The following is a 16,082-nucleotide window of genomic DNA, read 5'->3' as shown; positions in this document are numbered from 1 at the left end:
GGATTATCCGCTCCCCTGAGCTGAGGGCCTGTGGCAGGAACACCTGGTAGAGTCCTGCGCGGGTCCATTTTTTTTAAATCCCAACCCCGGAACCTGCAAATTGGACCCGTATGTTCCCGCTACCTGACCCGGGGGGACATGCGGAACCAAAAGGGATGTCACATTTGGCCGAAAGTGGCGTCACTCCAGTGCCGAATATTTCCCAAAAAATGTAAAAACTGGAGGAATCTCGTGGGTGGGAGGGATCAAGCCCACACCTTTTTTGGGTGCTCAGCCAGGTCAACCGCAGACTACCCATACGGCCAAGGAATCGGCGGGAACCCGACCACTTTGCTGATATTCTGCGGGTACCAGACCCGACACAGGACTCTAGCTCTACTTTTCCATAAGAAGTAGATGTATTTACACTGACAATTGCATTTTGAATTATGATTAAGGAATGGACTCTACCAATATACACTTGGGGTTCAGCCCATTTTGTGGAACAGAGAAACGTTGCTACAATTCCAGACGTGTCAGAGGCAACATACGGTATATACTCGAGTATAAGCCGAGTTTTTCAGCCCCCCAAAATATGCTGAAAAACTACCTCGGCTTATACTCGGGTCAAGTGCAAAAACGGTCGCCGGCGCCCAAGAATACTCGCCGGCGTCCAAGAATGGTTGCCGCATCCAAAAACGAGACAGCAGAAACCCTCAATTTTTTGATTGAAACTTACCAGAAGCTGCTTCATTTCTCACCCTAGGCTTATACTCGAGTCAATAAGCTTTCCCTGTTTTTGGAGGTAAAATTAGGTACCTCGGCTTATACTCGGGACGGCTTATACTCGAGTATATACGGTATACGGAATCTCCTCCAACTCTATTCACTACTGGGTATCCCAGGGGGCTCTCAAGAAGGAAATGTTTGCAGAAGCTTGTTGTTGACTGTGGTGTTTGCTATAAGCCTTTATTTACATTTATTTGTACTTTTAATATTTTTGCTCTGTTAAAGGGGGGAAAAACATTTTTGACACTTACTCAAAGGGGCATAAACACTGTCATAAATAGACTGAGCTGAAACCATGATGGATTTAATGAGTTAGAGACTATTTCCCAACAACACTTAGGCTGGCATTTAACCTCTCCCTCACCTTGTTCCATGATGGATTCTGGGACTTGTAGTCCCTCAGCTTTCCAGAGAATCTGTGCTCCACCCACTATAAAAAGAAGAGGGACTTCAATTCCCAGAATCCATCATGGAACAAGGTGAGGGAGAAGTTGAATCTCAGCCCAACCAATTCACAATGGAACAAGGCGAGGAACACTGTGAATACAAGGGATGATGTTGTGAAAGGGTTTGACAGTCCATCATGGTTTGGATGTCTCTGTTAAAGTGAGAAGAAATAAATGTATTCCTGGAAACTCAAGCACCATCAGCTGAATGAACTCAGCTAAAAAAAAAAGGGGTATTTTATTTTTTCCTGTTATTTATATAGAGCTGGCACATAGTCTACAGTTCTTGTGCATCATTCTGCCCCAGAGGCGCTTACTATACTTTCCCTTAAATTCCTAACTCCATCACTTAGACATAGAACAAGGCTAGTGGGGGCTTAATGCCATCCTAAGGGGGCAAGGTTAGGGACTTATCTTGGGTGATCACTGCACAAATGCAGTAGCAACCAATCAGGTCCTTGCTTTCATTTTCTAAGTTGTGCAGAGCTGATATTGTCAGCAGTGTATGTAAATCAGCTCTTTAATGCAAGAAAATTACTAATTAATTTGGGAATATAAAAGAGTGATGAAGAACATAACGCCAGGTGCAGCTACACAACCAATTTATTGTCACCTTGATAAATACAGTACAATGAATGCCCTTTTTAAACAATATAACCCGTCTGGTCTTTAAACCCATGAAAGGATAATACTTTGTGATATATATACTGTATTTTCCATAACTTTATAATTTCACTTGTATTAAAAAACATATAAGCCAACCCATTCTTAGCAATACCAGTAAAACAAATATAAGCAATAACTATACTGTATGTAAACAAGTTTAAGTGTTTGGTTATACATTTCTTTTTCCAGTGCAGCAAACGTCTGTCCTTCCAAACTGGTCTGCATGGAAATCCAGAGTCATAGATGGGACCTTCTCTGTAACAGCCACACTCAATAAACCCTAAGCCCAATAGATAATAACAGGGGGCACGTTAAGCAGCCAATCAGCAGCTGCTAACTGCACCAGGTCAGTAAAAGCTTAGCTCTGATTGGTTGTTTCCAAGTACAATTTATATCTCCAAAACAGAATAGGAAATATGAGAATGAATGGTGGATAAAAGAATTAGGGATGCACTGAATCCAGGATTCGGTTTGGGAATTGGCCTTTTTTAACAGGATTTGGCTGAATCCTTCTGCCGGGCCGAACCAAATCCTAATTTGCATATCCAAATTAGGGACGGGGAGGGAAATCGCATGACTTTTTGTCACAAAACAAAGAAGTATATAATGTTTTCCCCTTCCCACCCCTAATTTGCATATGCAAATTAGGATTCTGTTCAGTATTCAGCAAAATCTTTCGCAAAGGGTTCGGCCAAATGCAAAATAGTGGATTCGGTGCATCCCTAAAAGGAATACGTCTGGAAAGTATTATATTGAATAAATGATTTAACTCTGAGCTTCTAATCTTAGGAACTCCTGTAGCAGATGGGAGGTAATTATTTCATAGCTCAAGACAATGTTCATTAAAGGAGGTTGTTCACCTTTAAATTAACTGTGAGCATGATGTAGAGAGCGATATTCCGAGACAAGTTTCAATCGGTCGTCATTTTTTATTATGTGTGCATTTTTAATTATTTAACTTTTTGTTCAGCAGTTCGCCAGTTTGGTTGCTAGGGTCTGTATTACCCTAGTAGCCAAGCAATGGTGTTAACTACAGACTGGGGTATTAATAAGAGAGGCCTGAATAGAAAGATAACCTATAAAAAGTAACACAATTGTAGCCTCATATTGTAGCATTGAGCTCATAGAGAACATTTCTTCAGTGTCCCCATTTGAAATTTAGAAGGAGGCAAATAATTAAAAAAACAACAAAATAAGACCAATTAAAAAGTTGCTAAGAATTAAAGTATAAGTAAACCTTTAAACTAAGTGAATGTAAAATTGATGAGTGTTATTTTAAGCACTTTTGCAATGTACATTCATTTTTTTTTTATTAATGGATACATGTACTGTTAATATGAATGAATTTTGTTACAACAGCGCCACCTGCTGGTCATTTTCTGACCAGTCTGACCACCAAGTAGTCAAGGAAGTTGTCAGGAGAAAGAAAGAGGCTTCTGATGTTTTTCTGGTTAGGAAAAAAAAAATAGAAACCTTGTCCTAAGTAGAACATCAGAGCAGCCTCTTTCTTTCTCCTGACAACTTTCTTGACTACTTGGTGGTCAGACTGGTCAGAAAATGACCAGCAGGTGGCGCTGTTGTAACAAAATTCATTCATATTAACAGTACATTTATCCTTTAATATCTTGGAATTAACAATAAATAAATAATGAATGTACATTGCAAAAGTGCTTAGAATAGCCACCTCATCAGTTTTACATTCACATATTTTAAAGGTTTACTTATCCTTTAAAGATGAGCTACCCCTTTAACACTCTCAGCCTGACTAGAACTGTAACTGACGAGAGCTTGAACGGCCACAAATGAACGAATCCGTTTTCTGCGAAGGGAGTACAGTTTAGAATTCAAATGTTACCACTTCGCTCTTGAATATTATTGTGCCGTTTCCATTTCAGAACTACAGGGAATGGATATAATGTGCTCATTTAATAAGGCCCCGCATTGCTGTCTGCTATAGACAGAACATTACCTGGAGAAACTACTAAAGAAGAAGAAGAATTGATGCCCTGGGGGCAGGGGACTCCTTTGAGGTCAAATCTTAAACTGTCATTTTTTTCACTTCTTATCTGAAGGGTTTCTGGCCCAGACAGACGTGAAGGAATCAGAAGCAGCCCCATCAATCGGTCACTTTCAGTGGAATATTTGCAGCATATACACAAAGCAACAACTGCACAAAGGCTGCATGGAAAGCTCCAGGCAAATCAGTGCTCTTATTAACTTTGCTCCACTCTAGAATCATCTCCACATTTGGCCCCGAATCCTCCTCTTGTGCCACAGAAATAGAAACAGGTCTACGTTCCCTTCCCTCAGTCTCTGCCCTTGGGAAAAGAAAGGCTGTGAAACAGTAATAAGAAGTTGCAGTGGGTACTGGAGATAATAGAGGATTGGAACACTTGCAGCAACGGGCGCAGGATTATTCTGTCTTCACCGTTTTCTTCCTGTACATAAGTATCATGACTGTGACGCAGGCGTTGAGAATCAGCAGCAGCAAAAAGCGAAAGAGAACTGCAGGGACACAAAGTCATTTAGGAGTTAATGTTTGGCTGCAGGTTAAAGGTTCACCTCTAAGTTAACTTTTAGTATGTTATTCAATGTCCTTTTCCAAGCAACTTTTCAATTGGTCTTCATCTAGTTTTTAGTTTTTTAATTATTTATCTTCTGACTCTTTTCAGCTTTCAAATGGGGGGGTCACTGACCCCATCTAAAAAACAAATGCTCTGTAAGGCTACACATTTATTGTTATTTTTACTTTTTATTACTGATCCTTCTATTCAGGCCTCTCCTATTCATATTCCAGTCTCTTATTCAAATCAGGGCATGGTTGCTAGGGTAATCTGGACCCTAGCAACCAGATAATTGCTGAAATTGTAAACTGCAGAGCTGCTGAATAAAAAGCTAAATAAAACTCAAAAACCGCAAATAATAAAAAATGAAAACCAACTGCAAGTGCAGTCAGAATATCCCTCTCTACATCCTACCAAAGTTGACACAAAGGTGAACAACCCATTTAGGTATTACCTGAAGTTAAAGCTGAATGTGTATCTCTTAGTATGAGTCAATGTATCAGGGTGTTGAATTACAACTCCCAACATCCTACTGGATTAGAGGCGCATGACACATCCATTCCAGGGACAATAGGATTCATTGTGCCTATTGCAGGGCTGTTTGGGGGGGGGGGGGTGCGGCTCTCATTACATTACAATTAAAGGGGTTGTTGCATTACCATTTAGTAGGATGTAGAGAGTGATATTCTGAGACAATTTGCAATTGGTTTTTATTTGTGTTTTTTGAGTTATTAAGCTTTTTATTCAGGAGCTCTTCAGTTTGCAAGTTCAGTAATCTGGTTGCTAGGGTCCACATTGCCCTAGCAACCATGCATTCTTTTAAAGAAGAGGCTGGAATAGAAAGAGGAGTAATAAAAATTAGCAATAACAAAAAATTTGGAAAAAGTAAGACAAAAACTGCAAATTCAAAAAGCTAGTGATTAAATAATGAACACCAATTGAATAGTTGCTTAGAATTGGCCATTCTATAACATACTAAAAGTTAACTTGAAGGGGACCACCCCATTAACAGATCACTTGAAAATTCAGGCTCATGTCTAAGAAATACAGCTGGAAGGGCTGCAACCTTTATGTTGCACACACCCTCCAACCCTAACTAAACCCTGCCCAGCCCCTTAAGCTGGCTACAGACGCAAAGATCTGATTGTACGAATCGAGGATTCGTACGATTTTCGGACCGTGTGTGGAGAGTCCTGACGTTTTTCGTCCGGCGGAGATCGGTCGTTTGGTCGATCGGACAGGTTAGAAAATTTCTGTCGGCTGCCGATAATATCTCTGCGTGTATTGCCGGTCGTACGATTTTCAGTGGGAGACTGTCACTAGCTTTGGTCGGACATAACTTTTGTATGATTGCTGTCAGGGGCAGAACATCGGCTGATCTGTTCTTTAACTACTTTATTTGATCTGAATGGTCAGTGGCAGGTCGGGAGATGGGAAAGTCCGATCGTACGATGATTCGTACGATCGGATCTTTGCGTCTATGGCCAGCTTTAAAGGGGAACTCCACACAAACATAACTTAAGATTTTTGAAAAGTAAATATAATTTCAAGCAACTTTCCAATATACATTAATTAAAAAATATGAAGACTTTTCATGATTTTTAATGGTTTCTGACAGTTCCCTAAGCCTAGCCCCCTGCTCTCCTGCTGATCTGTCTGACTACTTTGCTGAGCTGGCTGACTACTGTTACTTTGTATCACCAGCCATCTGTCCTCAGCCTGCATCCTCTTAACCCGACAATTCCCTGCACACGTGATTTCAATAAGGAATGGAACATCATAGTGCAATGCATTGTGGGTTATGTAGTTCCTGCATGCTGTCTGTAAGCTGTGGAAAAGTTGTTACAATTTGTAACATCAGTGTTTAGTCCCTCCTTCCCTGCCAGGATTTCAAATGATGCAGGAAGAGAAGAACTGTTAAACAGCTGGATTTCAGCATAGAAAATGGCATTTATTTATACTTTTTGAAGAAACAGTTAATGCAATGGGTATATTAGGGGCTTCTGTGTTATGTGGGCTTCTTTATCAAATTTTGATTTGGAAGCTGGAGTTCTCCTTTAATTAGGTAAACTAAAGCCTAAATATGAATATGGCTAAAAAATTAATTTTATATCCAGTTCAGCAGCCCTCTAACAGTAATGATCCAGGCCTTCTTAGGTGTCCACCTACTCCTCATCTTCTAATCTCATTAGGCATCTTTTGAGTGTCAGTGGCACTGCACATGCTCAGTGGGCTCGGGGCGGCTGTTGAGAAGCTAAGCTTAGGGGTCTTCAGAAACCATCAAGCAGAATGAGGTTCATCAGTTAATTCATCAGGGCTAATTATTCGAATGCAGAATGCCCTGGTTTGTGAGCTCCGTGTCATGTGACATACGTGACCTCAGAACTCTCATGTGAACCCCAGAAAGGCCTGGATAGAAATATATAGAACTGCAACAGTTCTACCTGCTACATAGTAAATGTCATGGCACTGGTTTGTGTGCACTCCATACCTGCAGCGTCCCCAGTCGTCATTAGAGTTGTGAATATCCTCGCTGTAATCAAAGCAAAAAGCAAGAGTCACATTGTGTCAGGGAACGGACCTGTTCCACTAACAAATATACATGTACGGTCCATCCCTGGCTACGACTTTGGCACTATAAAGTCACCTGGAATAGGTTTCAGTTGCTGCAACTTTATTTCAACTGGGATCAGCTGCAAAGTTAGAGATAAGGAATTACCCCTCCTACTGAGAGCAGGGTTGCCATCACAAATCACGGGGCCCCGTACAACATAATCATCTGGGCCCCCCTAAAAGTTATTAAACAAACCACATACTAGTGGCCAGGATTGATAAAAATAAAAAGCACAGATAGTACGAATCAGAAATGTTTATACGGTGCTAAGTAGCCATATTTATCTGTGTGAAACACAACTTGAATCATTTCTACTAAAATACAATAGTGTGGGGTTTAGTTTCTCGGACAATCAATTTTATGTTAATAACTTCCTTAACACAAAATACTTTCTCCTATGTTTCATAGGCCATAATAAAAAAATGCTGTTTCTGGTTTAGTTGCTCAGTACCATTAAAAATACTCACCCAGGGAGCTGCAGAATCGGGTAGGGTGGGCGGAGCTGTACTGCCTGCACATTCCTCCCCAGCTTCTATACTACTGGTTTTCTCTTAAAGGAACAGTAACATCAAAAAATAAAATGTTTTAACGTAATAAAAATATAATGCAGTGTACTGCACTAGTAAAACTGGGTGAGTTTGCTTCAGAAACACTACTATAGTTTATATAAATAAGCTGCTGTGTAGCAATGGGGGCAGCCATTCAAAGGAGAAAATGCTCAGGTTACACAGCAAATAAGCTCTGTAGAACACAATGGTGTTATCCACTATTTAACCTGTGCCATATAGCCTTTTTTACAATTTCCACCATTGCTACACAGCAGCTTGTTTATATGAACTATAGTAGTGTTTCTGAAGCAGACACATCAGTTTTACCAGTGCAGGGCAACACTGCATTATATTTTCATTACTTGATAACACTTTGATGGTATTACTTTTCCTTTAAGTACCAATAGCTCTACACAGGGATTGGCTAGGCTGGAGGGTGAAATTTGACCTTCCCTCCAAGCTTATCCAATCACCATGCGGCTCTACCGGGACTTAATGAAAATACCAATAGTTTAGAAGCTGTGGAGGGGAAAGAATTGTGCAGAAGAAGCTCTGCCCTCCCCACCGGATTCTGCAGCTTCCTGACACCAGTGTGGGCCGGCTACAAAGTGATTACAAGGCCGGACCCGCCTAAGACCCTAAAACACCAAAATCAAAAAACACCAGACCCGGGACAATTGTCTCCCCAGGCCCCACCCTGATAGCAGCCCTGAGTGAGAGTGTTGGGCACAGAACCTTCCTTGATTGGTGTATGTAGTCAGGGCTCATGGAATGACCTGTTTTAGGGAGAATTCATATGCAGCAGAGGCTCACAGAGCAAGCGTTGGGCACCTAACTTGCACTGATTAGTGTGTGCCCAGAGAATTACCCTACAAGTGAGAGTGTGTGGCACCTTACTTGCACTGGTGTACATCGCCAAGCTCCATGTCAGCGCACTGGCTTGGCCCGAATCTTTAGTCAGCCACAGATACTGGATCTGGATAATCTTGCTTGCAGCGCTCATCCCTGTGCACAAGTACTGCAGGACAGAACTGGTTAGTTTATACTTTATACAATTACAAGGTGCCCTCATCCAATCTTATATGTCAGAGGAAGGAAAATTAAAGGAGAAGTAAAGCTTAAAAATAAGTAAATGTAAAATTGATGAGAGTGCTATTCTAAGAACTTTTGCAATGTACATTCATTATTTATTTATTTTTATTCCAAGATATTAAAGGATACATGTACTGTCAATATGAATGAATTATGTTACAACAGCACCACCTGCTGGTCATTTTCTGACCACCAAGTAGTCAAGGAAGTTGTCAGGAGAAAGAAAGAGGCTGCTCTGATGTTCTTCTGCTTAGGAAAATAATTAGAACTCTTTCTCAACTGCAGCCTCTTTTTTTCTCCTGACAACTTCCTTCACTACTTGATGGTCAGACTGGTGGGAAAATGACCAGCAGGTGGCGCTGGTAACAATAGTCATTCATATTAACAGTACATGTATCCTTTAATATCTTGGAATTAAAAGAAAATAAATAATGAATGTACATTGCAAAGGTTCTTAGAATAGCACTCTCATCAATTTTACATTCACTTATTTTAAAGGTTTACTTATCCATTAAGCAAAATTTTAAAGACAAGAGGGCTTATTTACTAATGTCTGGAGCAGCAAAATTGGCTGTGGAGTTGGCCCCATTAAAACACTGAGTACACCGTTGAGCTCACTTATACTAGTGCGGTGCATCAGTTTGAGGGTGGCATCTACTCGGGCGCCTGAGAAGCAACAGAGCCCTGACACCTGCTCGGACAAGTGGTAAATACAAGGCTGCCGTTGTACTCGGCGCCAGCAGAATGACATACATCAATTCCTGTTTGAGTGCAGCTTTACAAAACTGTGCCCACTTTTCATGCCCCACAGTGGCACAATTAGGCTGATACAACCCCATATATTACCTTTTTACTGCACAACATGTCAGCTGTCACCCTAATTGCTACACAAATGATCAGGCCCATGTGTAACTCTGATGTCAGGCATTATATATATATATATATATATATATATATATATATAAATACTGGATTACTGTATATCTCACCAGGGCCAAGTCGATTATCCATTTGTCAAGCGCTAGGATGTTCCATGCTGCAAAAAATCTGCCCAAACATTAGGGAACATAAAAGAGTAAGTATAACAAACACTGTAATGGAGGAAACTATGTGGGTTATTTACTAAAATCAGAATTTATCTCCTATTTTATAAAAAGAAAAACCATGACCAAACCCCCATGTCTTATTTTAGCTTTTTTTTTTTTTAATAAAAAAACTAAATGTAATCAGATTTCGGAAAACATGATAAAATTGAACAAAAATCACTTGAAGTTTTGGGGCTTTTTTCACGATTTTTTCTGGCTTTTTTTTCCCTGAGCTGCTCGTATTTTTGCCCAAAAACCCTGAAAAATTCAGATTTTAGTGCTAAACCCAGCACAAATACTTCAAATTGACTTCTACAGGACCTCGACAGGTCTGAGATGGTGGAGTTTTGAATTCTGGCTTTTTGCAGCATCGGGGTATAATACAGGGGGGGGCGCTAGGACACCATTTCACCTTGGCCCAACCCTGATAACAAACACTGTATAGAGGACATTATGGGGGTTATTTACTAAAATTGATCTCATATTTTATTTAAAAAAAAAAAAAACCATGACCAATCTCCCATGACCGATTTTAGCTTATTTATTAATAATAAAAAAAACTCTGATACCAGAAAAACTCGATAAAATCAAGCGAAAACCCGAATGCTCACTTTTTCAAGTTTTTTCCCTAATTGCTCAAAATTTTCAGGCTTTTTTCCCCAAGTTGCCCAGAGCAGACCACAAAAACCTTTTGAGATAGGTGCCTCTCCTATTGACTTATACAGGTCTGAGATGGTTGATTTTCAGATTCGGCCTTTTTGCAGTATCAGGGTATAATAAATCTTTTTTTTTTTCTTCTTAAAATTCGAGCTTTCTAGTGAAAAAAGTTGAATTTTTTACAACTAAACCTTTAAGGGAACAGTTCAAATATAAATATAATATAAATGTTGTCTGCAGGAGTCATTAGTGGCACGGGGAGGGCTCAGCCTGAATGCTGGTCAGGGTGAAATTTGGGGAGAACTATCTGCCTATCAGTTAGGGTGACATTTTGGGGTGAAAGTTTTCTGCTATCCTGGATATTCTTGGCACTATGACTGACATGCGGATATTTTCCATGAATACCTGTAAACATTATATAAGCTAAGGGAACCCTGGCCAAATGTTGGACCTCTAAGGGGAGCCAGTGGCCAATCGAGTGCAGCAGTAGAAAGGATACATGCCAGCATATGGCAGCGCATTCTTCACGCTTCCCGTATAGTGAAACAGAAACAGCAGAAGGACGGCATCTGAAGCACAAACATAAAAGTAATACAATAAGGGCACTGATCCTGCATCATCACATGCTTTATGGCTCATTAATAAAAGCTTTAAGAGCAGTTTCTTTGTCACACAAAGGCTCCGTGTCCTGCACGACTTACCTTGGGCAATCAGGATTGGGTACTCAAGGTAAGTTTCCATGGGGTAGTTGTAGTATATTTGGTATCTCAGGAAAAAAAGGAAACTGTGGCAGAAAGAATATAAAAAAAACTGCATTTATTGTGGCAGAAAAGCAATGATTTTCTGTTTTATATATCGCATAATGATGTTTGGACATATACGTATGAATTATTCTGTAAGCAGACAGTGCCACTTTCATACACTCATTTGGTTCAGCCCACGTGTGTCATTTACAACTGCCGGCTGGAGGTTTAACACTTATATACAGGAGATAAAGTCCAGGGTGGGAGTAGCCACAGTCATAGAGCTTGCCTACTCATAGATACTATAGGGCACCCACTAAATGACCCATTAGTAGCAAAGGAATAAGTATACAGGGTGCCCCACCCATTCCTACCTGCACCGTTTATGTTTGGATAAAGGTCTCCCTTCCCATCCTTCATTGCCCACCAACAGCAGCCATAGCTGGGTACAGGGTTTCTATCCTTGTATGTCTGGACTTATCATGGGTGCACATAAGGTGCCAAGCTCTCCTCACCCATCTGCACCAATCATTGCTCATTTCCCCTTTGTATCTGCAACAGTCATGGGCGGGTGTATGGATTCCTTCATCTTACCTGCACTAATCAGGGATGTCAGGCTGGTGAGTTTCCAGCCAAATTGGGCTACTAATTTAAAGCCCAGGCAGGTTTTGAAAGTACAAACTAGCCAAGGTAAGGATTTGGGCTACTTTTTGGGCCTTTGGCTGGTTTGAACTTTGGATACCAGCCAAAGTCATGTCTTGCCCTAATGTGTCAAGCCTGTCTTCAAATGCATGTTGGGTAATGTAGTTTTTGTTTAACAATTCGCCAACTGTCAGATTTCATGTAAGACTATAATACCCAGCATGCAATGGGACTGACTTTTGTGGGAGTTAACAGATTTTGGGCTCTGTACGCCAGTCTCCCGTCACTCTTAAAGGGGTTGTTCACCTTCAAACAACTAGTTGGTTTCAAATAGATCACCAGAAATAACGACTTTTTCCAATGACTTTCTATTTTCTATGTGTGACGGTTTTCTAATAGTAAATGTGTAAAGTGTAATTTCTCACCTTCTAAAGCAGCTCTGGGAGGGGGGGGGGTCGCTGACCCTGTAAACTGTTCTAAATTGATAAATTTAGTTGATACATTTGTTATCTTTGTCCCTGCTGAGCAGAATCTCTGGATTGCATTACAGGCAGCTGTTAGAATTGATACAATAGTTGCTAATACTCCAGAGAAGCTGCTGAGAAATGGATCAACTAAATGTTGCAAAATTGTAACAGTTCAGAGTCTGCTCATGAATTACTGAGCTGCCAGACTCAAACACCAGAGACAGGGACATTCAACTTTAATCTTAGGTTTTGGAAAAAACTTAAAAAATAAATAATGGAAAGTAATTGAAAAAAGTCTTTATTTCTGGGGAACAATCTAAAAACAACTGAATTGAAAAAAGTGTTTGGAAGGTGAACAACCCCTTTAGGTATTCTCATGTTTTCTGGTGACTTTTCTCAATTTCAGACAAATTTGGGATAAAAATCAAGAGGTTGACGTGTTTTACCAATATGTATTGAAATTGTATATGTATAAGGGCCTTATGGGGCCCCTATACTTCCTGGGCCCCCCTCTATAGTTACGTCCCTGGTGACGGGCGAATTTGTCCCATTTTACTTCATGAAAATATTTGCAAATCCGTAAAAATTTAATAAAGGTGTATTTTCACATATATATTTTTTTTTCACTGCACATATTGTGCTATTTTTGGGCTACTTTTGAAGTGCCTCTTGGCAAGTTTTGGGCTGGTTTTATAGTTGATTTTGGCTGGTTTTGAAAATTAGACCTGGCAACCCTGGCACTAATCATTATTAGATTCCCCTTTCCATATATGGACTAGTCATGGCTGGATACATGGACCACCTCACCTACCAGCAGCTACTCAACCTGAGAGGGACCCTGGGTTTATCTATGAGCAGCTGTGAGCTGATACAGCACATGGCAATTATCATACCAATAATATCTTGATATACACAGAATAACACCCCTTACAGTGGGGTCTGTGTGTAGTTCCAGATCACCTGACCCACCTGCACCAATCACAGCTGACTCTGCCCTTCCCTAACCAGGCCCGGACTGGCAATCCGTGGGTTCTAGCAAATGGCAGAGGGGCGGCGGTAAGATGCCACAGTCACTATTTAATGGAGGGCTGTTTGGGCCTTTTTGTATTTCAAATGCCACGGCCTATTTTGAATCCCACTCCAGCCATATCTGAATGTACTATAAGGCCTTACTTTCCTGCACTACCCACAGCTGCATATTAGAGCCCCGCTCCCCAAACTGTCATCTTCAGTCAGAGCAGGCAGTCAGGCAAGGTGGGAGACACTATACAAGAGGCCTTTACTAGTTGGGGGGATAATGGGTTTAGTGCAGAACATAGAGGACTTCTTGTCTTTGTATGAATTTCATGGTGACAGCAAATGGTTCTGCGCCAATGAGGTGAGTTGAGAAACTTTAAAGGAAAACTTTACCCCCAAAATGAACACTTGAGAAACAGATAGTTTATATCATATTAAGTGGCATATTAAAGAATCTAACCAAACTGGAATATATATTTAAGTAAATATTGCCCTTTTACATCTCTTGCCTTGAACCCCCATTTCATGATGGTCTGTGTGCTGCCTCAGAGATCACCTGACCAGAAATACTGCAGCTCTAACTGTAACAGGAAGAAGTGTGGAAGCAAAAGACACAACTCTGTCTGTTAATTGGCTCATGTGACCTAACAAGTATGGTTTGTTGGTTTGTGTGCACTGTGAATCGTACGATCCCAGGGGGTGGCCCTGTTTTTTAAAATGACAATTTTCTATTTATGATTACCCAATGGCACATACTACTAGAAAAGTATATTATTATGAAAATGATTTATTTACATGAAGCAGGATTTTACATATGAGCTGTTTTATGTGATATCTTTTTATAGAGACCTACGTTGTTTGGGGGGTATAGTTTTCCTTTAAAGGTGGCCATAGACGCAAAGATCCGCTCTTTTGGCGACATCGCCAAACGAGCGAATCTTTCCCTGATATGCCATTAACGAGCATGACTATATCGGGGGTAATCTGAACGGCCGAACGATCAGATTACAATGCACAATGGGCTCCGGTGGGATCGGTCGGGTCAAAATCAAACTTGTCCGATCGACCAAACGACCGATCTCCGCCGGACGAAAGACGTCGGCACCCGCCACACACGATCCAAAAATCGATTCATACGATAGGATCTGTGCGTCCACGGCCATCTTAAGAGCTGAATTTCTCGTTTTCTGCAAGTTGTATCACAGATGGGGGGTCGGCGAAGCAGCAAGTCGCCTCAGGAAGAAAAGGTGCCAGGATTGTACCTGGTCACAGCCTCATTGCACCCCTGACTAATGGCTTCATATTTAGTGGTGAACTTTCCCTTTGTACTGTGGGGTGCAGAGGCTAAACAGACACTGGACTCCCATAACCCCTCCCCTAGGTGCCCGGCCCCGCCCAATACACCACTGTAAAGACATCACCTGCTTGATGACGTCTATTTGGGCCCCTGCCCCATTCAATGTGACGCAGCAGCGCAATGTGCCTGGAAAGCACGTGCCTATAACACACACATATATATTGTATACTCGTTCATACCCGGACACTTCGAGCAGGACACTCTGCAGGCTCACACCCTCCGCGGACTTGGATGCCATGACAGACAGGATCTGGGGGAATTTGAGCACCATGCAGGCCAGTAACGTGCTCCAATTAGCGAAGAACAACATCTCCAGCTGGGAAAACATCCCTGCGCCCACACTGGCACCGCGGGACCTGGGCTCTGGGGACACAATTAAAACTAGCGATGGAACTCTATTTCCTCTTCCTATCACGGTCGCGAGGGGCGGGCTTGACCATCTTAGCTCCTCCCCAACAGGAGACGAGTAGTGTTTAGGGATGGGCAGGGGGCGTGGCTGATCGCCTTAGGGTCTCCACAATTGGAGCCGGCCAGTTAGGGGCGGGGCTCACCTGTAGTGACGGAATAGAAGGGCGGGGCACTTAGGTTGTTATGGAATGTGGGAAGCTGCGCCCCGAGGTTGGGAGGAATGTGTTGGTGGCAGCGTGTGTTTGTGGCAGTGGAATGTAGTATTTGTATTATTCTCTGTATAAAAGCTGTCAGAAGCGGGACTGTTGGGAGGTTAAATGACTGTGTCCTTGTGTAGCATTCTCAGTGTAATCCTGTAGTAAACTGAGTGGCACCTTTGCTCTAACCCCAAACTAGTGCTCTGGATGAGACCTTAAAGGGCATATAAAGGCAAAAAAAATAAAATCACATTTTTACTTTTTTTAATAAACCTATCTCCAATATACTTTAATTAATAAATGTGTACCGTGTTTATAAGAAACCTGACTGTATGCAGTGAAATTCTCCCTTCATTTACTGCTGTGGATAGGAATTGTCAGATGGTCCCTAACTGCTGAGCAGGGAAACAATCATACTTATGTACAGCAGGGGGAGCCCCCGTCTTCCCAGCCATGCAGAACTCAAGCAGCTTTGTTTGTTTCCCTGTAGAGCAGCTGGCGACTGTAGAGATTTGTATTGGATTTTATTTTTACTGTTTACTGTTTCCAACTCCAGCTGCAGGGACAAAGATCATGGAGCCAGATTTAAACAGATAAACTGGGATTCTATTTGGAGGATTGTTTTGCTGCATCCACTGGGTTCTGCAGAGTTGGAGAAAGTTTGTATTAAACAATACAAAAACTATAAAATCCACATTAGATTACATGACAACACAGGACCCAGTGCAGTCTGTATATTCTGATTATTAATCAGTCTTCAGGCAGATATTATTTGACTTGTGCTGTTTGATCATTTATGACAATCCCTAAG

General features: G+C 41.4%; 1 protein-coding gene across 1 annotated transcript; it reads right to left on the bottom strand.

Moving 5' to 3' along the window:
* Positions 1-3,787: 3,787 nt before the first annotated feature.
* Positions 3,788-15,116, bottom strand: LOC108717185 (solute carrier family 66 member 3-like). Its single transcript, XM_041563544.1, has 7 exons — positions 14,846-15,116; positions 11,142-11,224; positions 10,940-11,009; positions 9,688-9,745; positions 8,504-8,624; positions 6,936-6,977; positions 3,788-4,385 (listed from the first exon to the last, which is right to left on the bottom strand). The coding sequence occupies exons 1-7, from the start codon at positions 14,992-14,994 to the stop codon at positions 4,294-4,296; spliced, it is 615 nt and encodes a 204-aa protein (XP_041419478.1). The 5' UTR covers positions 14,995-15,116; the 3' UTR covers positions 3,788-4,293.
* Positions 15,117-16,082: the final 966 nt, after the last annotated feature.

This window comes from Xenopus laevis, chromosome 5L, assembly GCF_017654675.1.
Source record: "Xenopus laevis strain J_2021 chromosome 5L, Xenopus_laevis_v10.1, whole genome shotgun sequence".
Classification (NCBI taxonomy): Eukaryota; Metazoa; Chordata; class Amphibia; order Anura; family Pipidae; genus Xenopus; species Xenopus laevis.
Note: the sequence above shows the minus strand (reverse complement) of the source record. Positions and strands in the feature narration are given on the sequence as shown.

Excerpts from the sequence above, each read along its gene's own strand:
- LOC108717185 (XM_041563544.1), bottom strand. The coding sequence starts at position 14,994 with ATGTTTTCCCAGCTGGAGATGTTGTTCTTCGCTAATTGGAGCACGTTA. Across the intron at positions 11,010-11,141 it reads CCCAATCCTGATTGCCCAAG|ATGCCGTCCTTCTGCTGTTT; the intron begins GTAAGTCGTGCA and ends TTTGTGCTTCAG. Across the intron at positions 8,625-9,687 it reads GGATAATCGACTTGGCCCTG|TACTTGTGCACAGGGATGAG; the intron begins GTGAGATATACA and ends TCTGTCCTGCAG.